Source organism: Xiphophorus maculatus, chromosome 20, assembly GCF_002775205.1.
Source record: "Xiphophorus maculatus strain JP 163 A chromosome 20, X_maculatus-5.0-male, whole genome shotgun sequence".
NCBI classification, from domain to species: domain Eukaryota; kingdom Metazoa; phylum Chordata; class Actinopteri; order Cyprinodontiformes; family Poeciliidae; genus Xiphophorus; species Xiphophorus maculatus.
Window position 1 is genome coordinate 8,384,535 of NC_036462.1, and position 25,410 is coordinate 8,409,944.

At 37.4% G+C, this 25,410-nt stretch overlaps 1 protein-coding gene and 1 long non-coding RNA gene across 11 annotated transcripts in view; one reads left to right on the forward strand and one right to left on the reverse strand.

Moving 5' to 3' along the window:
* Positions 1-4,070: 4,070 nt before the first annotated feature.
* LOC111605860 lies at positions 4,071-19,147 on the reverse strand. Of its 3 annotated transcripts, none has more exons than XR_002751868.1 (6): positions 19,071-19,140; positions 6,084-6,842; positions 4,837-4,895; positions 4,553-4,708; positions 4,423-4,453; positions 4,071-4,239 (listed from the first exon to the last, which is right to left on the reverse strand). It is a non-coding gene; the product is annotated as an uncharacterized LOC111605860 (long non-coding RNA). The 3 variants fall into 3 exon arrangements; XR_002751870.1 differs by having other exon boundaries at positions 4,423-4,478; XR_002751869.1 differs by lacking the exon at positions 6,084-6,842 and having other exon boundaries at positions 19,071-19,147.
* The window catches only part of LOC102227521 (ankyrin repeat and SAM domain-containing protein 1A-like), a 55,549-nt gene continuing 48,215 nt past the window's right edge, over positions 18,077-25,410 (forward strand). For 5 of the 8 annotated variants that reach the window (XM_023325127.1, XM_023325131.1, XM_023325130.1 and 2 more), the window contains exon 1: positions 18,691-19,196. In XM_023325127.1, the coding sequence (XP_023180895.1) occupies positions 18,906-19,196 (291 nt within the window). In that variant the 5' untranslated portion in view covers positions 18,691-18,905. Of the gene's footprint in view, positions 18,315-18,688; positions 19,197-25,410 lie in introns of those variants that run through there. The other 3 variants (XR_002751866.1, XR_002751867.1, XM_023325128.1) reach the window with 2 other exon arrangements.

A 25,410-nucleotide genomic window follows, 5' to 3' on the forward strand; every position in this document is an offset into this window, starting at 1 on the left:
ATTCAGTCATTGACACCCTCAACAAAAAACTGTTTTCTCATCAAATGTTGAGAAAAGGAATTAACATTTTTCTTTAGCTTAAATCATTAAAAATAAACTGAAATAAATACTTGAAATGCATCACTATTATATGTAAGTTTTACTATTGAATTCAAATGACAAAATGAACTTTAAATATGACATTCTAATTTATTAAGATGTACCTGTACAGTTGTGAGGGTAGTTCATGTCAGATGATACAAGTGACATTTCTGAGTAGGTTTAGTATTGGGTATGTGTAAACTTACCCAATACTAAAACAAGGACTTTAGATTTCTGTCCTTGTTTTGAGTGGTGAACAGAACCTTGTTATTTAAGAAGCAGAAAATTGTTCCTCATTAAAAATACTGTCTAAATTACATCTGTTGAAGGATTCACACTAACTTACCATCAGAAAACCTCTGGGTTTATGCTTCTCTCTCCTCGCAATTTTATACCTTTCTCGATCATTCTCGAGAAGTCTTTTCTTTCATTAAAAGAATTTCAAGAATAAACTCAAAGCTATTAATATTTATGAGAGTGTAAAATCTTCTATTTGAAGTATCCCGGCTGAAACAATAACTTTCACATTTGGCAATTAATTTGGAGAGACTCGTAGGGTTTTTTGTGGGGTTTAGTTTAGGGCTCCAAATTATTTGCTACTGTTGCATTATCTTTTTACTTCCTTATGTTGAAGGCAAATGTTGGCATTACTGTGTATCTGTGGAGACATTGATTTATGATGCGGTTAGCATTAAAATGCTGCGTCCCAGAAATTCAAGTTCTTACTTGGCAGTTGGATGCACTCTGGAGCTGTTGACAGAATTAAAAGGTTTGTTCAAAACTGAACCATGACACTGCATCACTCAGAAGGAAAAACAATGTTTGCTTTTTCTCAAAGAAGAGAGGGAGGGTAAAAAAAAAAAGGAAGAAGAAAGGTGAAGCTTGATCAAAGCGATGCTGTCTAACTGATGCATCCAGAGCTCATCTCTGCCTTAAGATACAGAGTATTGACTGCGTTACGTCGCACAAGTTGTTTAAAAAAGCCACACCATTCTGAAAGTTTTGGGCTCATTATACCCATTTGTCACAACAAAAAATTATGCTCCTTTTTTTTTGCTGGTAAATGTAAGGATGAACAATGAGCTTTTTCAGGCTTCTCAGTCATAAATGTAATTAGTTTGAACCCAACATAACCGCATAATAAGGTTGTACTGAATGGAAGTACCTTATTAATGTGTTTAAAACAGTTCCTGTGATAGTTTTATGACCTGAACAGAGTGTGCCCACATCCAAAATGTGCATCACAGTGAACATTGATGGCAAATAGAGCAAACAGATGGATATTTCTAATATTTCTGCCTTAGATAAATGAGAAAGTTCACCCAACCCCTCATTAATCTACTCAGCCAGGCATGTTTGAAGAATTACAAGTGTTATGTAAGAATCATCTGCAGCCAATGAGTCGTTATCCCAGCTGACATTTGTATGCACAATGCCTTCCAATACTTCAGTGCCCTCCTCTATGCTTGGTTGTGTGTGCTCACAAACATTCGCCTTTAACTATGAAATGGTTTCAACAGATGGAGCCAGAGAGTCATGATGCTCTGCAACTACTGCCAAGACACTGGAATGATGTGCAGTGACTGATTTCTGTGCTTCCACGGACTGTCAAATTTCTTTGTATCTCACACACCCAGAGGACATTTTTGTGGCTCTGTGGGTTAAGAAATTTCTAGGCCACGTATAAAAGAGGAACTAATTTGTTGAGGAGAGATATCCATATGCTTTACGCCATGTTTGCCAATTTCAGAACGGAGGGAAATTATGACAAAGACAATAGAGTTACATGGCTGTGGACAACATCACCTAACTTTTGAGAGATGCTATTAAGACCTTTTGGACATTTTGATCCTCAGAGAACCACATAGATTACATACAAGCCCCTCTTAAAGGCTGGACTAGTAAACATGCAGTTTCCACATCAGCAAGACTGAAATGAAGCCGTGTTAATGCTCATTTCATGTGTATGTCGGGCATAGGCGGATGCATATGTGTCATCTTAAATCCGTGGTGCTTTTATGAATATTCAGTCCAGCAATGATGGGGTGTGCTGCCCCGAAGGGAATGAAGTGGAGTGGTGGAGAGTGTTTATGACTGGAGTTAAGAAAATCATAGAAAATCTGGATTATATTAAGTCTTACTGGAAGAAAAATGCTTTTGAGCATTTAATAAAAAGCCGATCTCCTTAGGTGTGGTTTTGTAAGGAAGTTCACTGTGTTAGTTTTACGGAAACTACACATTTAACCATACGTCTTTCCCTCCGTCTGCGGTTTTTCCAGGCTCAACATTTAAAACATGACAACTACGAGATCAACTGCAATAAATTCTGTGACTTTTAAAAATTTACCTAAACAGTTCTGGGTATGTTAATCCAGTACTCCCCATACAGTATATACCTCTGAGTGTAAGAACATCAGCTTGTAAAAGCAGCAACATTTGTTCTCTCTCGAATGGCTGCAAGAGCAAAAATCAAGTCGTTCTGTCTCACAGCCTTGATTTGAGGATTCTTCTTGCTGGTTGTTTCTAGATGCATCGCCTGACCAGAAGTATTTTTTTCATTTCATATCTGACAAGTATTGTGTGACTGGTCAGAAACTTAAACTGGGAATGGTTACTACAGTGACAAAAGCTGCAGTTGGATGGACCTATGATGACTTCCTGCACTTGAGTTCTTCTAAAGAACAAAATGTCTTTGTTGCCATTTACAGACCTTTAACATGAGTTAGGAATCTATTAAAATTAAACTTTATGTGTACATAATGTTTGTAATAATGCTAGGGTCTATACTACAACAATGAGCAATAATTAACTATAGCGGTTTGATAATAAAATTAACTATATTAAAAGTTTAAAGTTAAGACTGAGGAACACAATTTAGATTGGAATTTAGCTAGATATGGTAAAAAGAAATATGGCTCTGTTTTATGAATTGAATCCTATAAAACATTTTTTGTTAGATGAAACATAAACACTTATATTTTGCACCCGTTTAATTATATAATCGTATTTAGACAAAAAGCACAACAATAATAGCTAAAGTAAGTGCAGTATCCGATCAAACTGTACATGCAAAATGTAATTACAATGTAATTACAATGTTAACCAGTTATTTGCTTGGCAGCTGATAAAGCCAAATAAAAAAAAATTAAATTTCAAAGTCAAATCTTGAATCATTTAATCTCCAGTAAGGGGGAAGATACTGAAATTATCTTTCAAAGTGATAAAAGCTACTCTTGGTTAGACACAACCAGATATAATGTGGCAAAGATGCATTTCCTCTACATTAGATTGTGTTTTCCTTTGGGTAAATCAGTAAGAGGAGCTAAATCATATTCTCCTCTTTCTCCTGGAGGATATTTAGCGTTAGCTGCTCCCAGGGCAGCTGAGGAGATAAAACTCCTCCTGTGGGACCTGAATCCTCCACACAGTCTGGGCTCAGATAGCCTTGCTTTATAAAGCTCTGAAGGACGGCCACTAGCAGTCTACTCAAATGAAATCCCGGTTTTACTCTCTATTTGTTCCTCCTGCATACGAATTCTGAATCTTCTGGTTGTGTAGTCCCTGCTAAGATTCATGACAACATGCTGACATCTTTTCCTGAACAGAAACTCTTGGCTCAGTTTTTAAATGTTTGCATTAAGGATGAAATGATGCTAAAATAAGCTGCAACAGACAGAAGGCTTTCAGAGTCACACTGTAAAAAAAGTCACTGTAGAATTTACAGTAACTTACTGGCAGCAGGGTTGCCAGCCAATTACTGTAATTTTTATGGTAAAGAAATTACAGTAACTTTACAGTAACCTTACTGTAATTCTATTACAGTTTTACTGTAATTTTATTACAATTTTACTGTAATTTTATTACAGTTTTACTATGATTTTATTGCAGTTTTACTGTAATTTGTATTACTATATTACTGTAATATAGCCTTCTAAATGTCTATCGTTTTCTTCCTTTGAAGGAAGGAAGGGATCCAGCAGTGTCAAATATTGAAGTTACATATTTTTTAAAACTTTATTGGAACCCCAACAGTACATCTCAGACATTTGGGCAAGTTTAAGACTTGGTGAACAGCCAAACAAAACCACCATGGATGAGTTCTGAGTTGGTCTCAGTCCCGAACTTCTCCAGAAATCATCAATCATCTTTATCTTCTTTCTAGAAGATAAAGAAAGAAAAACATGTTTTAATACATGAAAGAAACAGCACATTAAACTGCATTTATGGATATATGCATTTATGGATCCTTTTCATCCTGTCTGATAATACAGGATGAAAATCATCCTGTATTATCAGACAGGATGGAAAGGAAAGATTTAGTGGACAGACACTCTCTCTGACCTTCCTTCATTGTAGTTGTCCTCCTGTCTGTCTATTAGAAATGGACAGGACAGATACTGAGAGACAGGCAGAGAAAAAGACAGACAGGATGGAATAAGAGAACTGATTGTGTGTAAATGTGTAATTTTACCTTTTTAAAAGTTCCACTGGTTCATGAAGGAGGAGAATGGATACACATGGGTTCACTGATGTCCTAGTGTTTTGCATAAGTCGTCCTGTTGGTTTTGATGTCACTTTTCCGTTTGCAGCTTTTGTTCCGCTTTCTGGGTTGAGGTCTATGAATTGTCTAAAAACAGATGGGAGACTTTTCAAAACTACCCTTTTCTTTTTTTTAAGTACATAGTACATTATTATATTATATGCCTGTGAACTACCAAATATGTTTTGTAAAACCATTATTAAAATAGTTCTCACCAATGAAAAAGTACTTTAGGTTGCAAAAGGCGCTGCTGGACCTGCTTGTGCCCTTGATGCTGGTTCCAGAAAAATAACAATATTCAGTGATATTAGTTTTAATTTTAACTTAATACTCAGGTACACAGAGACATTTCCATAGACAGATACATTCTAATGTCTCTATCCATATACTATGTTTGCAGACAGAGACACCTGTACATTCTGTGCCTCTATCTGTAGACCTAAGGTTGGCAGATAAGATGGCAATATCTCACTTTGTCTTCCATCCATTAGTCTATGGACAGAAGGATGGAAGTTACAGTGAGACACAGACAATTGGAGTATCTGGGGCGGTGAGAGGGGTGAGGGGTCGGTCTTATCACCCCCCACAAGATGCTGCCCTCGGCGGTCGCCCATAGCAGAATCTGGCACTGGCTGATTAATCACAATTAATCACTATACCTAACTTTGTAAGCTTGAAATATAAATATGCACACAGCTGTGCAAACCCCTCTTGCTGCACGCCAACAATTTAAAATCCAAGCAATTAGCTTGTAGTCTCCCATACTCAATAGCAACTAAGAGATATTCACTCCACTACACATGCATACAAGTGGTACCAAACTTGTTCAGGAGCCAACTGATAGATAAGATCTATTTTAATTTCTAGTTCTTGGATGCCCCACCCTTTATGATACCTCCAAGGGCAACATGAAGCTCATATCAAACATTCACATTCTCAAAAAATGTTTTGTTGTCTCAAACCAACCATGTCTGAAGATTCTAAGTTTTCCTTGGTTTCTATATTCAGGAAGGTTTATGTTCCTCTACATTAATTTCCTGTGATGAGGCAGAACTCTATTATCCTCATCCAGCCAGCGAAGACCGGTGTAATTCGTGCACCTAAAATTGCGGGTTAGTAAACTAGATGTGCACAACGTTGGCTAAAGACCCAACACAAGAAAGCTTAAACTGTTCAACTCTTGTTGCTGTTTGCTGTTGCGGAAAAAGTATTTCGCTGTTCAGATCACAGTAAGAGCTGTATTTTCAAAATCCAGCCACCTTACTGTATTTTCATGCTGTAGTTTTTACAGCCATTTGTTACAGTGCAAGTTATGAATTTTTGTGTCTGTGATCACGCTGAAGCATTAAACTGATAGCAATGCTTTAGGTCTAAAGGCTAAGTAGGGCAGAGTAAAAGTCTTTTGAGGTTTGCTGCAATTTCTCTTCAGTTTTTACAGATTTCCAGTGCAGTTCATGCTCACCTCTTTGATATTCCTGTCACAAGTGAATGCATTAATGTCCCGAATATCAGAGCTCACAGGAGACGCACTCAGAAAACGATTCTCCGCAGCCCCTGGGCCCATCAGCAAGGCTGTGCAGGAGAAAAGCTTAAGAAGGTTTGCTGATTGATTAACTGTTTGTAGCAAACAAACTTTGACTGTGACTGACGGCCAGATTCGTCCAGATTTACGCTCTCTGCGGAATTATTCAGGTTCTGAATTCATGATTGTGAGTCTTCTTTTGCTCCCAGCACACATTTAGCAGTCTTACCACTCAACAGCCTTGGCTGAATGGAGGACAATAATCCTCTGTCTAGCTACTCCTCTGTAGCCAATTGGCACATGGCTGTATGAAGACCAGGATGATGCTGGGGAGTACGGCGAGCAAGGATGATTGCACCGGGCTGCTAGTTGGGCTGTGGATTAAAGGAATGCTCAAGAAAGAAATCAGTCTGCGAGGCAAAACTTTTAGCAGACTTCCACTACCACCTTTCTCATTTAGTTTTGTCTCCCTAGCCATCTTTTGTTCCTCCTCCTCCTTCTTGTCTCATTCTCTCTGCTGCCGCACTACCAACACTACTCTGTAATTTAATCCATTTAGTCATGGCTCCAGATCAATATCCATTTTCCCGGGCCTCAGGGAGAGCTGCTTGAATATGCTCGTTCCAAGCCGCGGCGGTGTTGGCCAACGGGGGCTCTGATGGGCCCGAGGGCCGATGCGGACGTCCTATGCTACACCATCTGGGGAAACAAAGCAGAGTAGCTGCAGATGTTAGATGTTGTACTGCACAGCTTACCTTGTTTGCCAGTGAATGACATCAGATTCAGTTAAGTCTGATTCGATTAGGGGGGTCTTGTCAGTGACCAGGAAGTGAGGTGGAATTACTGTTATTTCAGCTCCCTGCAGAATTGATTTACTGTCAGCGCAACACAAGTGCAGCTACTTTAACTGTACAACTGTACAGCATACGTTTACTGACAAGGTTGTTCTTGAGACCATCAGCAAGATGTCACAATGTGAGTAGAAGAAGTTGCTGTCACTGAGTAAATTCTCTGAGTGTAGATGCTGTAATATTTCCTGCTGTTCCACTTAAGAATAAATATTCTGCAACCCGCTGTGCGGTCGCCCGCCTGTGGCCAGCCGACCGCACAGCTTTCTCCTTCACCATCTCCACTCGGCCATGTTTTATAAATATCCATGTAAAATATTCAGCTGTCATTATTTGCATGCAAACCATTATGTATTAAAAGATGAGTTCTCTAAAGTCAAAAGGACAGGCACAGTTTACGTGATGGGTCAGCAGCATATCAGATAATGAGTAACTTTAAATCACATTAGTGGTCATAATTCAACCAGCTTTCCTGGTTATAAAAAACCAAACACTCTGCCTTTTGATTAGTTAATTTTAAATGTAGTTGACAATGGATGTATAGCAGAAGCTGTGTAGGAATTTACAGTTGTGTTTGCTCATTATCGTCATATTTTAGTGGCAAGAAATAAAATTAAGTCTGCATTTTAACATCACCATAGATAGCATTTAATGCAATTTAAAGTATTTTTGGACAGCCATGAAATAGAGCCTAATATCATGTTGTGAATCTAAGATGCTGAAACTCACAGGAAGCCATCTTGTATGTTTAAGATCTCCAAAAGTGTAAATCTGGAAAAACCTTCAGCTGCTCAATATTTGATATATAACTTCACACCCAATTTAAGGACTTAAATTTTTAATCAGAGTCCTCATCATTTCCAACATATGGTTCTCATCCGTGCATGCATATAAAAGTAGTAGTGACCTTCTTGGTTTGGTTTGGGTGTAAACGGTTATTTTCCCTTATTGCTGCATCTCAACCATCACTGTAAGTTTCCTTTGCCCTCTAATCTATTTCTGCTCCTTTTTTTATTATTTTGCTTGAACCTTACTGTGTTTGTCTTCCCTGTGCTTTACTTTATGGTCTTTTTGCCCTTTTTTCCTTCAGAATAAAACATATCACTTTTCCTCCGAGCTTCAATGTGAGCAGTGGAAATGTCTATTCCTGCACAGGATGAAGGTTGTCGGTCTACAAGTCTGGTTAGCAGGGGCCTCTATGTGTGAAGTCATATTCTCCAATGTTGCAGAAGGCTTTCCTCTGGCCATCTCTGACAGAAAAATGTGTTCTATAAATTGCCTGTAAGCTGGAGGTTGAGAGTGCAAGTGTGTGGATCAGTCTGCTTTCGTTAGTTGGAGTTTGTCACATGAATGGTTTTGATTTTTTTGCTCTTGTAAGTATGCAACTGTCCAGTGTTATTAATCTATTTCTGCATTTAATGTGCACAAACACACATGCTTGTTCTTTTGCATCACTCAGAGGATGCAGTCACATAATACCTTGTGGTATTATAGATTTATTGCACACAAAGTTACATGTCTCAGTCTAATATTCTTTTTTTTAGGAAATATAATAATAAAGTTTTTAAAAACCGAAAAGTTTTAATCTTGACAGTTATGGGGAAATGTTCCCTTGTCTAGCAGGCAGTCACAGGCACCCTCCAGAAAGATGATAGACAAGAAAAGGTCATTGTTAAAAAGGCTGGCTGTTCACACAGTGCTTTATCCAAACATATTAATGGAAAGTTCAGGGAAGGGAAAAGTTTGGAGGTAAAAGGTGCACCAATAACAGAAGGAGAATTGAAATGATTCTGGAGTAAAGCCCATTTAAAAGTTTAGAGGTGATTCAGAAGGCATGGTCTGCAGCTGGAATCAGAGATTCAAGAGCCACCGCACACAGACATTTCCAGGACATTGGCTACAACTGTCACAATCCTTCTGTTAAGCCACTTATTAACCAGAAACTATGTTAGAAGAGTCTTAGTTGCACTAAAGAGAAAACATATTGAACTCCAAAGTTCTCTTCTCTTCTCAGATCAAAGTATAATTTCTGGTACATTTTTAAATGGCAATCTGGACGAAAAATAGAACGCCACAGCAAATGTGTGCTGTAATCAAAGTTAAAAGTAGCCCAACAAAATATCAGAAAGGGTCATTTTTATTTAGGGGTGACTTTTTAGAGGGTCAATGAGAGTGTTTTAATCTAATTGTAAAAATAGTTTGATGATCTGAAGAATTTTGCTGTTCCAAAAATAGCAAAAACAGAATAAATTTGTGAGGATGCAAATACATTTTCACATCACTATTTGTAGTTCTAACTAGAGCAGCAATACCTCTAAACTGCCCTCAGGGTAGACAGAGCTTTACAAGATTTACTCAGATGTTCCTAAACTTTCTGGGGATAGTAAAAGATAGATCACCGAAACTTGCCAGATCACAAAAAAATTGGACAACTGATATATGTAAACTGTGAAACCACCGTTGTTCTTATATCAACATGAGGAACTGAGACATCCACAAAATCTGTCAAACTCTTTGAGTGCTACATTTTCAGAAAACACGGAAGAAACTTTCTGTCTAAGTTGCAGGAGTTGTAAATTTCCAAAAGGAAAATATGCAGATTTTTCAAACTTGAGTGCTTCCCTTCCCTTTGGTTCTATCCTCCTATGTGAAGTTAAAATACCGACCAAAAAAGTGCAGACCATGCAGTTTTAGCCATGAGAGATGTGGATTGTTTCTCCTATATTTTGGTCATGATTAAAGTTAGAAAGTAAGCTCCCTGCTGAATGAATTATTCAGCCCTTTAAAGCAAAGCTCTATTTTGAGATTTTATTTCCATTAGAGTTCATGTTTTGTCAAACCACTACCTCTTACAATCCATTTTTCTCAGTTTCTATACTTGTAGCTTTTACTGACTGGGGTTTTCAAACAAAATAGTAAAATTTCATTCACACCAAACAAAAGGAACGCTGTGAAAAAAAAATTCTGTGATCTCATCTTTTATATCAGACAGAAGGGAGAGCTTGAGTACCATAGTACTCATGTTGCCTTTCATTCCTGCAACAAGTAAAATTGCTTCTAAAAATGGTTTCAGTATATAGAGAAGGGCAGAATCTATTTAAAGTAAAAGAGGTTTCTTATTCTCCAACTCTTTGATGTTCAGAAGTTAAAAAGGCTAAAAGCCTTTGGGTAGGCTCTGGATATCTGAAGATGAAGACAGATTTAGGCTTGGCAATAAACCCTTTTGAGGCCAGGTAGAGAACCCGCTTTGTTCTACAAGTAGCTCAGTGCGACAATAAAGAGAACATTTTGAGGCTTGACTGTGTCAAAGATCTCAAAAATATATTTTCCTGCAGCTGTCAGCGGTGATAAATGTCTTCTGTCTCAATCTGCGTTCTGACTCTACATTGAAGAGCTGGCCCATAATGGTAATGGATTGTCCTCCACTTCACTGAGAATGAATTTCCTGATTCAGAGCTGAATATATTGAGCATATCTGATTGATTCATGACTGCCAATACCATTACTATCATTTAGACGTACATCTTCAGTACCAGCTGGATATGGAGCTTGTCAAGGACAGTTATTATGGTGGCATTACACTCGAAATGACCTGGCTGTGAACTGTCAGTGTTAACTGTGGATTAATTATCCAACCGTTTCTTTTCTGCTCTACCTGCTCCCTTCTGAATCTGTCTCCACACTGGTCTTTTGGTAAATTCTGTCATTTTAATTTAAAGGGATAGCCCAGAGCTTTTGAAGTAAGGTTCTGTGAAAATAGTACTTTTAAAGTCCTGTGAGGAAGTGTTTGCCCACATACAAATTACTTCTGTTTTTCCTTCCATTGCATTTATATGTTTCCACAAATCAAATTAAAGTTAACATCAGACAAAAATAACCTGTTGAAATGATGATTTCATGTACTATATGAAAAAAGCCACCCTTGATGGCAATTTCAGACTCAAAGAGCTTTATTCATTGATTTTTGTAAGAGAACCAACCCGACACATGGACATTTGTATGCTTCTTGCTCACATACAGTGTCAAGTGTATGCAGAAACACATGTACACAGATGGCTGCATAACACACAAATACCTGTGTTTATATGCTGCTTGCTTTGATCCTAATCTTACCATGTTATATTTGAAGGTTGATTTTTATCTTTGTTGTTTTGGGGGGGGGAGGGGGGGGGTTTCCAGCAGTGTCATGCAACGCCTTGCAGCTTAGGAAACAAATTAACGTTTCCTTATCACACCGAACCAATGATACATTTTCCCTATGCATCATGTGCTGGTAAAGTGCTGCAATAGCGTGACTTTTTTGAGTGTGACAATTGGTTGCTTGGGAATGATTGCTATCTCTTCTGAACTGGCACAGCAACACTGCTCGCTAAAAGACACCTGACACTTATCGCAATGTTTGTCAGATTTCTCATTTCTGAGTCTTATTGCTTCATGGTGAAAACACAAGCAGAAATTGGAAGGCAAATTGCAAGTGAGAGAAAGAAAACAAAAAAATGAGGGAGAAAATTGCCCATAAGAAAAGAGTGATTAAAGAAAGTGTTGATCTAAAATAAATGATGGCTAAGTATACATCTATGTTTGCAGTTTTATGAATACTTAAGAAAGTACAAGCAAAGATAAAGTGTTCACCAAAATCTAATAGAATTTTTGGATAGATGCAAACTGTTAAAGCGCAAAAAGCTGGTTTTGAATTATCTTTTGAAATTGTCTCTGTCTTCACCCTCATGCTTTTTACCTGAAAAGCACAAAACTTTGTTCAATTTCATTATTACAGCTGCTTGTACACAAATATACTGACATCCGCATGTAAATTGACACCAGTTTTACCAAATTTGAAATGTAATGGATTTAATTTAATAACTTTTTTTTTGTAACACAGGTATTTAAAGTTTGACCAAACTTTCACGTAGAGGTAAAAAGTTAAAGTGTTTCATATATAAGACATATTTACAGATGCGTCTGCATCAAGTATTCCACAAAAAGCTGACAGACCCCAATGTTCAATAAATTAATACATATTTATTATGATGTGGAAATATTCAGGGTGAATCAAAAATGCACACATGGTGCACATTAAAGGTAGTTGTTGTCTAACCTGAATTAGAAAAATATCAAAGCAAAAGCTTATTATCCTATAACAGATTATTTTCATCTAGAATTTTTTAACCCTGTCACAGAAGGCATCATAATGTATTTCTATTAGGAGCAGTTTTATAAACCCTCCTAAATAAATAAGTATGACAAAACCAGAGAAAAAAAATCCTCATGCAAATCAGCTGGAAGTGCATTTTATGTTAAATACTACTCCACTTTGTTCCCCTTTTCACCATATCCAAAGTAAATAGCTTTAAAGACATCTTCCCTCATGGTTCTACAAAAATGCATGTCATGCACATATTTCCACCGCATATTCATATGTTCCTGTGGAGAAAAGATGTGTGCAAAGCTTTTCGTTGCCACATTGTTCATGCATTTAGCCTCAGGTCTCAAGCAGCATCATGAAAAGCACAAAGCCTCATCTCAGTGCATTAAAGTCTCACAGTATTTTGTGAATGTGCACTAAGCACATTTTACTGGTCTGTGTCCTGGGACATTACTTTCTGTTTCCCCATGTGGATGGACATTGAAACGTGGGCAAAATCTCAGAATATTTTTAAAAGGTGTTGCATAACGCAGCTACTGTGCAGCTTTGACAGTGAAGAAAATGTATCCTCTCAATTGTAAAATTGTAATTTTACAAATACACTTGTAAAATTTTACATTTATATTCTATTTGCACACATAAATTTCAGACTCACTTTCCAGATTGATAATATTCTTAAATTAATTTTTACCTCCAAAAGAAGCATCCTGCACTTCTCTGAAAGTTGTAAAATAACATACAATGGAAGGTTTTGGTATTAACTTTCAATGCAACAGGCTAATAATTGGCTATTGCATATAGTTTAGTATCAATATCCAACAAAATAAGATGAGCCAGACCATTGTAGATTAATTTGGAGATGATATCAAAATTAGTCCGCGCTCCCCTCCTTTAATCAGATCGGTGAAATCTTAATTTAGCTCCTTGGTAACAGAGCCTCTTTTTTTGTACATTTTTTGGACAGTTCTCGAAAATGACACCCCAAATGAATTCCATATATCTCAGGAACTACAAAGTGTATTTGACTGGTTCAGGTATCACAATAAAGGTAATATTCCATGGAATACTCTAGAGGTCTAAAAATCAGCATTTGTATTATTGAGCAAATACATTTGGCACACAGTGAAAAATAAGAAATAGAAATAATAAATTCTAATTCACATACATAATTCACCTACATTATGGAATGTGGCTTTTCCTTAAAAGCATGCAGTTGAAACCCAGAACCTCTAGCAATCCAAACTAAAAGGTTCTCAAAACTTACTGTACCAAATTTCATTCCAAAAATATGAAGCATAGACATTTTGTAAAGGTATTACTTGATAAAATTCCAGGCGAACATTCAAAATGTGCCATTTTTGGACATTTTGGCACCATGTGTGCAATAACAAATTTCTCTCTCTTTTTTTTACCCCCCGCCCCCAAGTTATATCTTCCTATAAATGTTCTCTGCAATTAATAACAGTGGTTTTTGAAACAATATTACAGTGAAATACTAATGAGAAGTCCTGTCCTGGGCACTCTTGGTTTATAAAAGCGTTGAGCATTGAGTCGGAAACCCAAACCTACGGGTCAGATTTTCTGCAGCCCATCGGTGGACTTGGATGATTGACACATCTAATAGCCAATAGAATCTGAACATCAACATCATTCACCAATCACAACTAGCGGAAATGCATTGCGCAAATGACCGTAAAGCTCCAGAATTGCACAGATGCGCGCTAAAGAGAAAGAAGTCCTCTGAGTTTGTAGGCGGTATCCATGGAGACAGAAAAGTTGAAAATAGTGAGGAATCAAATCAGTGTAACACAAGGACAATAGATTACAAGACCTGAGTAGAAATATTTACTCTAAAACGGATTATGACGATGACACAGTAAAGGTAGGACTAAATTTAGCTTTTTAGCTTCGTGAAATTAGTTTTATTTTTTGTCTTCTTTGTCTGTTGGTTCAGTGGGTTTTGCAAATAGTATGTTGATTCTAATATTGTTGGAAACAGCAGAGCTTGGGTTTTAATCTGATTGGTAGGGCCGTGTTGCGCTGTCTGCCGTGTGTTTACCAGGTGTGAGTCGTTAAGCGTCTAATTAGCCTCTAGTTTTTTTTTTTTTTTTTTCTCTTCTCCATAAAGCTGATTAGTGTTGGAGCTGAGTATTGTTGAGGTATAAATTATTGTTATCATTTAGATAAGCTTATGCCGGTTACATGGATATGCAATATTCCTATATTGGTGATTGTATAGCATGTGCTTAGATTGATATTGTTAGCAGAAGTGCTGCAGGACCCAAAAATGGGGCCTATTCTTGGATAATAAATGTACAGTTTCCAAATCATTAATACTCTCCTTTAGAAGTTGTTTGGAGTGTCCACTAGTATAGAAGGGCATTTGATCTTTATGTGTGTTTGATGTCAGTTTCCTTTGACTTCGTGTGACAAATAATGAAGTTAATTGTTTACAGAATTCACAGTTTCATATGGATTTGAATACTCAAATTATTTATTGATCCTAAGTAAAAAATATAATCCTTTGAAATACTCATAATTATCTGCTTCTTCTGTTTGTAATAAAGCTTGTGGAGTAGAAAGGTGAAGAATTCATCCTTCTAAGTAGATTAGCTAATTTATGAAAATGGTTTTTAATCTTTTTATAGCTTACATTTGATTAATCACACTTTAACATTTTAAATCACTTTTATAAGCAGTGAAGTAACAGGAACTTGTCTCCCCATTCTGACTGTTTGTGTTAGTATAACTCCTCATTTGAATGTAAAACAATGCAGTGATTTAAACTGCTTTATTAATCACAATTTTCACCTGAACATTATTTGCAACTTTGTTTATAAACACTGTTGAGTTAATGGCACTTAACTTTTTTAAAATTCGGAATTGGTAAGATTTGTCAAAAATCCTGACTGTTGAATAAAACATATCCAGATTAAGTTGGTGATCAGAATGCATTTAAAAGATATCAAACATTTGGTGGAAGAGACATTTTTCGTGATGCACTGATGTGACTGACTTAGCTCTTCAAACTAAGTCAATTTTTCACTTTATTTCATAAAATCAGTTAAGAACCAGCTTCAACAACAATTTTGGTTTTGCACCAGAAACAATTTTCTTGTCCTGAGTTTACATCTTTGCACAGTTAGACTGAACCTTATTCTAAAGATAAACATTAGAAAACAGTATGTCGAATCAGCATTTGGAAGAAACCCATCTCTCTATTTGATGAAAATAGATCCAGTAATCATTGAGTCATCCAGTTATCTTGGTTGAAATGCCAGAAAATCATCCTACTCCTGTTGAGAATTGTCTGATTCATTCTCTGCAGGTGAATTTCTATCATTTTCCCCGCAAACAATAAATGATTCAGACGCTATTTATTGGCGAGTGCTTGAGAAAATCCACAGAGTAAGCCTGGATGACTAGCATCTGATCTCATAGAAACCGAGAAAAGATTGTCTCATCCCTTCAGCCTCTCTTTGTTTTTCCTTTTTCCTCTCTGTCCTTCTCAGAAGCTGACGGATATCCAGCACTACGTTTTCATTCAGCCATGCACGATTGCGCTCCTATTTCCCTGCTGGGAGGTCAGCTCTGTTCCGCGTCTGCTGGAAAGCTTTCACAACGGTCTCATATTTAGCCATTTTGAGCAAACAGCAGGTAGATTTGCTGTTTCCTCTGTTTAAAGTATGTCATTCCAGCCCATCACTTCAGAGTGAATTTTGTAATGGGAAAATGTTTAAGAAATACTTCCTGAAAGTAAAAGGTACTACTTAGGACAGGGGTCTCAAACTCTAGTCCTCAAGGTCTGGTGTCCTGCAACTTTTAGATGTGCCTCTGCTGCATCACACCTGAATAGAATAATTAAGTCATTAGCAAGGCTCTGGAGAACTGATCTACACAAGGAGGAGGTAATTAAGCCATTTCATTCCAGTGTTTTGTACCTGTGGCATATCTAAAACCTGCAGGGCAGCAGACCTTGAGGACTGGACTTTGACACCTGTGACTTAAGATCTTAAAATATAAAATAAATGTTAAACTGTTAGTAACTTTTACTGCCTGCATTTCAAACTGTTATGCAGATATTAGAAAATTCATAAACCAAATTGTTTGTAAATCCTGTCCTAATTTTTTTGTCTTTGTAAGTAAGATAGAATAATTCTTTGAATGTGCAGGGACTCCTGGGATAAACATTTTTAAGATTTTAAAATGATGGCCTGGATAAATGATACCTGTACTGCTTCAGGGAACATATATTATTTTTGGGGGTATTTTTTTGTTGTTGTTTTTCGCCTGCATGTTTGAAACTCTCCAAAGTGAACAAGCCAAGCAGAGTACATTAAACCACCTAAGTGTTTTGGGGTCCACATTTCCCCGCAGAAAGGGAAATGTAAAACATAAATTATGATGTTTATAAGAGGCTGATTTAGGCTACTTTGTTCTGAAACCTGTCTGGAGGTAATTGCTTCTGTGGCTGGTTCACTTTATTAGATGTTTCTCCAGTGGGCCCATGCTCCATCTCCGTGATGCCAGCTGATTAGTTTGGCTCTACAGGGCACACATTGCAGCGAAGGTATTAAAATGTGTACTGTGTAATTAAAAATGCCAATTGTGAGAGTGGAAACTATTACAGCTGGCGGAAGGAACATCACAGACATCCCCAAGAGTCCTGAAAAGGCATGTATACATCAGGGAAACAATTTCCTGCAAAAATCCTGTACACATGACGGCGCTGCGATTCACTGGGAGTGTTTACAGTACGCGCAGCCTCTCTGCAACTTGCACAGTGAGCGTTTCGTTCATGAGTCACCACTGTCTTCAGCCCGAGGCTCAGCATCCAGCCAGCTGAAGGAGGGGATTCATGTTTTATTTTAGTCCCTCTAATATGCCGTGAAGACATCATTATCTTGAGCACGTTGTTTTCTAGAGCCTCGATTGTTTAAATGCCACAGAAGGTGTGGATGACACAAACAGCTTCACCCTCATCACCGTCACAGAGATCATTAGATGTGCAATTTAGCGTGCATCATTAGATGTGGCTTTTTCTTATTGCCAACCTCAGCAGTCTGTGGCACAGCGCCCCGTCCTTGGTGGGAGAAGGATGTTATCTTTTATGTCATGCACACACCAGCGCTGCCCACAGGGGAGAGGTGAGTTTGCAAGGAACTTGGCTGATTGAGGGCACAGGGCACAAGGCTCTCTGTGCACAACTATAGTTGCTGTGAATACTAAGGATGTCTCGCAAGAGACTCTTTTGTCAGCTTCAGCTCCCTTTTAGAAGAGTCATAAATAGCACACAGTGTGAGCACTCTTTCCTCCGGTGTTGGCATGCCATAGACATTTTTATCTTTACTTTTTTTGTCTACATCTGCAGATGTCATGTGACTTATTCCACCAGATCCAACCAGACAGAGATAAAATACTGAGTGATGTTTATTTTGCCTTACATAAATATGTAATTGTGAAATTCAAATATTTAGGATTTAAAATGAAGCCACAGCAATAAAAGAAAACGATAGGATTTTATGATAAATCAAAACCTAATCATTGAGCATCTTTTACTGGCACCTCATGGGACTTACAAAAACAAAGTCACTGACTGATCAAAAATGGTTTTTAATAATTTTTAAATGTCTTGTGTTCTAGTTCTGAATCCATTCCTGAGTAGTTTTTGATGCACCTAACTATAAAAAGGGTTCCAGCTTTTGCTATTGCCAAGAACATAACTGCTTGGTTATGACAATTTTTAAGTGGGTGATATCAGAATTCAAATATCTCTTTAACACTTGATTTGACTGATATGAGCAGAATGAGCAGATGTTAAAAAGTTAGACCTGATATAAATATTTTATTGGAATTCTACAATATACTTGCCTAAAGTGTACTTATTTTATGTCATCACCCCAATAAAGCAGCCAAGTTCCTTTTTGTGACCTTAGACTCCGAGTCAGTGAGAGACGATTCCCAAGTCGCACTGCTTAAAAATGGAGCAGCCACCCAGTGCATCAGTAACCTGATTATCCCAGTTGTCAGTCTGTGTAAGGCCGCGCTTTGGGATCTGCGTGTCCTCTGATTCTCACTTCAAGATAAAACTGGTCCTCCTGGAGATGGGAAGCAACATCAGAGCAGGACAGACACGAAAACGTAGGAAAAGAAATCACCGGGATTTTATAAAGTCAGGTAAGAAAACAGATTCATTAAAGCTTTTCTTTTTTTGTTGACAGTGATGAGTTTGTCTCTCAGTCATTAAGTATTATGCAGTGGTTTGGGGAGTACTTTACCGTCTCTTTGTGTTTTTCTTTGTGGATCATATAGTATGCTTTTGCTCATTTGTGTTGGAGCATTCATTGTCTTTTAATGCTCACTAAGAATTCTGTTATGATTATTTTTAAGGCTTATTATAACCGCTCAAAATAACTTGCCTCACTGAGGCAGTTTAAAGTAGATATGAGAGTGTAGGAGTCTCAGAAGAAGGCAGCCATTTACCGAGGGGAGGGAAACAGGATGCAACTTGTGGGTGGGCCTTAGTTATTGTTTCTGTGAACCACAAGTGTCTCCTTTATATGCCGTCTTTGCTTCTATATAGGGGAACTTTGTAGCACAAGCCTTTGTGTCTTTGTTTGTTGGGAAAGACGTTTTTTTGAGCCCTCAGTATTTATGTCATTTTAATCTGTATCTTTTCAGTCCATCATTTGGCTCCATAAAATTTTGGATTAATCTTTGCATCGTCACAACGGATGAAACTGAGTTGCAATTTGCAGCCCTGCAACAATGGCTGACTGCATTCCAGATAACACCACCAGCGTTATCCAGAATCCCAAGGCTGACCTACAGGATGGTACCAAAGTTTCACCTGAGTCCCCATCAGCAGCTGTGATCAAAGTGAGACCTGCAGACCTGGAACTGATTCGAAACTTGTCAAAGTCAGACTCTGACCTGTTGGCGTCTCCGGTCGGAGAGGAGGACGGAGGTCTGGGAAACCGCAGTGGCTCTGTGGCTAACTGCAGTTCTGGGCAGCCGTCCATCGAGCGCATGCCTTCCTTTGCATCTGAGTGGGATGAGGTAATACACAAGCTGTCGGGACAAGCATGAGGGTGTAGATGGCAGGAGGAATGGCACTGTGGAGTGTGTCACTGTGTGTGAATGAGAAAAAAAGGGGAGTGATAAGAAAAGAGAGGACAGATTAGTGGGGAAAAAAATAGACAAATTTAGCGGCACATTTCAGGAAACGGAAAGGAAGGAAGAGGAGGAGAGCGGAGGCAGCAGTGTGATCAGGAGTCCAGCTGAAGCAGTGATGGAGTAACTTTACCCAGGCTGTCAGCAGAGAACGCCTGCGGGCGAGTGCTTGAATGCATGAATGGTTTGATCACTTGCACCGACCTCCCTGTAGCAGCCCTGGCATCCAAGACTAATTGGGCTTGTGCTGTCATACCACATCCATTCAGTACATGTCTCAGGGGCCGACCCACGCTTCTAGTGTCTCCTCCTGCTCTTTTCTGGCTCCTTTGCTCCGTCTTGCGCCATCTACTTTTGAGCCCACTATGAGCAATCCTTCACTATCCCCTCCGTACCCCCAGCCCACCTGTCCCACCTCCTTCAGTTCCCATTCATATCTTGAAAAAGATTTGACTTGTGATTTCTGAGCATTTGGAATGCCAACCCCTCCTTTCAGCTTTGTAAACACTGTGAAATTATTTAAAATGTCTCTTTCCAAAACATAAACTTTTAAATATGACAAAAAAAGTCAGTGAAGAAAATGTTTTTGCTAAACCACAGCCATGACCTTTTTCAACTTCAGAATCAAGGTTCTATACTTTATGCACAATTTTTAATCCTTATGCAAGCTGTTCACAGAAAAAAAAAGAAACTTTTGAGATTTTGTCACATCACAACTACACACTTCAATTGTATCTCCTTTTGACATATTTTCTTACAATGAAAATCTGAAAAGTGTGGTGTGTATCTACAGTCAGACACGCAAGTCAATACTTTGTAGAACTACTCTATGCAAATAAATTTTCAGGAGGCTGACTTGTGCATCAAGAGACTAATTTTTTTTCCTTTTCTTTTCTGCAAAAGCGCTCTAGTTCAGTCAGACTAGAGAATGTCTATAAACATAAATTTCCAAGCCTTAGTTTACTTTGACTGAGCCATTCTAACCCATGAAAATGCTGTGATCAAAACTCTTCTATTGCATTTCTGGCACCTGGGGTGCTGCTGTTTTTTGCATCATTTCATAGCTTTTCTTCATGGATTCTAACCAGCTTACCTGTCTCCACCGAAGAACAGAATCCTAACAGCATGATGCTGCCACCACCATGTATCAGCATGGTGATGTGCACTGAGCTTTCTCTTACTCGTCAAATTTTGCATATACATGAAAATATTTCTGTGTCTCATCTCATCTGACCATCTGTCTCTTTCTACTCATCAGATTCATGTGATCTCAAATCAACTTTATGAAACTCATTTATATACAGTTTATTTCATTCCAATAAAATCCAATCATATAGTTATACAGATTTTTTGTCAACTTTATACAGTACAATCAATTCAATACAAGCATTAAACATTACAGACATTCAGCTGATCTTAAAAAAGAAACATTAAATCCTCAGTCCTGATCAATTTTTCCCTGTTATGACTATTTGCGCAAGATTATCTGTTATAATCTTGGATTCTCATGGCCCAAACTCATGTCATCTTGATTTAAGCCCTGCTTAGTGCATGAAGATTATGACCCTGTACCACTGACTTGTGCAATTACACTGTTAAAACAGAAATGTGTCACCACACAAGGCCGAGAAAATGTTGAGCTTCCACTTGAATTTGTGTATCTTCCTCTCTGTCATCTCCCATGCCCTTTTCCTGCTCTCTGCTCCAACCCTTTGCTCTCTGACACACACTGTTTGTTCAGGCCATTCTGGGTGGGGTGTCCTGTTCTTGAGGGCATCCTGTTTTCTAGCTGTCTTTTTTCCCCTCAGTGCTTCAAGGGATTTTCTTTGGCAATGTGAATGTGGGGGAGTGACTGATACTGCTTTCATGCTTTCCTCTTAGTTTGTAGGTATTGTTTCAAATGTGCACGAAGGCTTACATTAAAAACGCTTACAGCTTCACCATAACAATTTCTGATGCTTATTTTACTCAGTATCTTTTTCTTACTTGTATTAATTGACCAAGTTTCAAGTTTTTTAAAATGTTGACTGAAAACGGTTGAGGAGTTTTGCAGCAGTAGCTGCATCAGAGCCCTTTGTAATTTCTTAAAAGTAATATTGACTTTTTGCCACTGGAATAAAATTAAATGTTTGTTTTTACAGCAAGATTTATTCAAGCTCATTAAGCTTCACTTAACATAAATAACTACAAGTTTCCATCAGCTTTAAGAAAAAAATCTATATTTGATGCTATCAGCTTTGTCAGGTTAAACTGTGCTTCTCAAAACGTTCCATTATCGAAGTTATTTAAACTCTTATTGAAATAGCCATTATTTCCAAAGCTTCAGTCATTCTCATTCGTTTCTAATTTAGTTCTTAATGTCCTATTGTTGAGGCTTGATGGTTCTCGTCATTCTCCATCACTCTCCCTCCTACTGGCTGATCTTATTTGGACCCACAGGTAATCTCGGTTATGTCTTCGAATTTGGCCCGGACCCCAGATGAAACTGGCTGCTGTTTTTCGCCTCTTTTTTTCCCTACTCATCATTGTGTCTACCAATCTTTTGTTGATTCCCTCAATTTGAAACCATTTCTCCTGGCACCCCGCTGCGGGGAATGGAAGCTGGAGTCTTTGCTCATCTAACGAACAGCGTGGCCTTCTATCTGCAGAGAAACAATTCTTGACCTTTTCTCTGAGCTCACTTCACTTGTGTTTGCCCTTTTTGCAGTTGCTTTCAACTAACCAGTTCAAACAATTGTTTTAGCAGAAGCAGAAAGTAAGAGTCTGCTTCTAGTAACAAGCTGTTTTATTAGAATACCCACATGCACCTCTTTCAGATGGACTTTTTTATTTTAATGAATAATCAACGTATTTAAGCAACAGAAAAAGCTCAAATAAAGTTTGATTATGAAGTCTGACACAAACATTCACTGCTGTAAGTTATCACAGTATACAGCACTGTGACATGAAAGTGAAAACAAAATAACTGTTTCAAGCATAACCTTTATATCCATTTGACATTTTCAGTGGAAGCATATGTGTATTAAATGCTATATCTTGTGGCAGCTGATATTACGGCAAGCCATTCTTTGTTTCCTATTGCAGCAAAAGCACTTGGTATTCTGTTAACAGTTTCACTTACGTAAAAACGAGTCGGCTGATGTAACGACGCTGCTTCTGATGCAAAAATGGCCAAATTTTTGTCCACGTTGAAACACATTGTAGATGAATGTGGGACGCTACACCAGTAAGCTCAAACTTATTTGAATCTGTGTGGGATTGTCTTTGATGTAAATAAAACTTTAATTACGGAAAATGCTCAGTGGAAAACCTCAAAGATGTAACCACATTCACCCTTGTCCCTGCAGCAGCAGATGTCTCAGTGCTGCTGCCTGGTTTTTGGTTCGCCTTCATGATAATGTTCGTTTTGATGTCCAATTTCTGTTAGCTTCTGTTGTTTTAGTACATCTGTCTTCTGAAATATGACATTGTTCACATATCAGAATAAAAGAAAGTCTTAATACATATTTAAAATAACCATTTAATTTTTTTTTATCAAATGTATGTTTTGTACCAGCTTCTCTAATGAATTTAGTCCCCATTGATTGAAAGAGGTATAAGATAAACGTAACTTTTTTTGTATCTCAGTTGGCATGGTCCCCTGTTTTTGACTGAGAGAGAATATGTTATTTATGACAACAGTATCTATTTTTTGTGTGATGTGTCTTGTGCAATAAGAACAAAACATTTGTTTGTCCAATATCAGTAACCTTTTCTTACAAGACAGCCAAAACAACAAAGTAACTGTAATCATATTAAATCCTTTTTGACATTTTCTTTTCAAAAACGCTATAAAATTCAAGCACTCCATGCAGATTCTTATGTGGCACACCATTTGATATTTCTAATTTCATCATAAAACATCGGCCTTATCCTCAATGTTTTTGTTACACCTTTTGATTTTCTAAGGCAGATAACCATCAAATTCCCACATTTCACTTTGACAAACAGACTAATTCCAGTAACAACGAATTACTTTTCAATTCCATGAAAAATACAAAAAAAAAAGTTATGACTTTTTCCCCATCTGCTTAGTACTCAAAGGTTGTGTGTTTAAAAATGCTTGAGTAGTTTCATTTTTGTGCATAATGAGATTCCCAGTGGCTTTCATGGGGTTTTTACGCATGAGTGCGTTTAAACTCTTCTACATTCCCTTATTCTGTAGCTCTGGTTGTAACGCATAGATTTGTGATACCATTAGATGAGATAAGATAAGATAAGATAAATCTTTATTGTCATTGTCACAAGGACAACGAAATTCAAAGGGTGCCATCAGTCGGTGCAGACACTCATTATAATACTTTAAGTAATAAATCAAAATTAGTTGTGAAAATTAGGATTTTTGACAAAAGTCCAAAAAAGAAAGAGGACCAAATTATACAATTTTATTATATTAAATTAGCTCATGGGGACATTTCTTTAACAATATGAGTGGTGCGGCAGACAGAGTGAACAAATCTTAAAGATCTGGAAAGGCAGATGTTGGTGAGTACAGGATGTGATGAATTACAATTTGGCTTCATATTGGTTGTAAAAATCCTAAACAATCTAATAATAACTTTCATGTTGTACCTTTTTTTAAAAAAAACAACCATAAGAAAAAAATAAAATCTAAAATGTCTGCGATCTTCTTCACACATAACAATGTTGTGAGGCAATTAACAAAAAAGTAGACAATAAAGCAAAATAATAAATAACTCTTAAAGGTTCAAGGTTTTTCTTCATATTGATTGTGTGTTAGAATAGAAATCAAAAACAAGCCCTATTCCTTGTTTTGTGAACTGACTGATCTAAACCTTTTGTCTAGGTTTGAACCTGCCAGATACTACAGAAAGCATTTTTATACTTGTTTGTTAAACATTTGTTAAAAAAATAGCCGCAACATTTTTCAACATAAAAATAGACAGCTGGTTTAAATGATTTACACATAGTTGGATGCACTCATATATAGCTGCACCAAAGCCATCCCTGAAAGGTTTCATAAATATTCCAGCTCTGCTGTTTTCCATTAGTTTTGTATAGAGCTTCAGGATGTCCTTTTATAGAGATGGATTAAAATACATACAGCAGAAATTAAATGTCTTATCAGTTGACCAGCCAGTTATAGTAAATTCACGCAATATCAACACATCTGTATCATACCATCAGTAGTATTGTACAGCAAGAAAGTTTTGTCCTCAACAATAGAAACGTTATGGAAAACCCCATAAATTACAAGCTTTTTACAAAGGTTTCTAAAAAATACTAAACGAAATCCATGATGGAAACATTTATGAGTAGAATACAAGTATTCACAAAGCTTGCCAGCCTACATTTAGACTTTCTTCGCCATCTGGATGTTGTCATTCATGCTGACTTTATTTATGCTGTGTGGTTTCAGAGCTGTCAAATAAATAAAAATCACTACAGATCATCAGAACTGTTGGATATAATTATGTGATCTGTTCTCGTTTACTCCAGAGCTCCTGGCCCATCTGTTTTTATTGACAGTGATACTGTAGCAGTAATCCTGCTTTCAGACCAACGCCAGTGAAGCAAGCAGCTTTTTTTTGTTGTTGCTTGGTTTAATATATCGAGTCATCATTTTCATTATCTCCTTCGTTATAGGCTTTCAGCCATCATTTCTGCCCGAGAGAGACAGGCTCAGTAAACAATAATGTACTCTGTATCCCTAAGGCACATTGTTTAAGATTATTTCGCATTATCTCTGTCCTGTTAGATAGCATGCAGACAAAGGAGATGAGAAACAATGGTGCAAATAAAAAAATAGAAACAAAGTGAAATACTGACATGAAACCCTGTTCCAGTGTCTCTACATCAGATAAACCAATGAACTAAATTGAGCATTATTCGTTATAAAACCCCTATAGTTCTTGGTGACCAAAAAACAACCAATCTATATTGTACTCGCATAAATACCAGTTTTCCACTTTTTTAATACTCACTTTTCTGATGAACTGAGGGCTTATCAGGGTTTAGTCAGACTCTGGTAAATTATACAAAGTGAAATTAGAAATTGCTTTGGTGGGTTAGAAACATTTATTTTAGTTTCAACAAAACA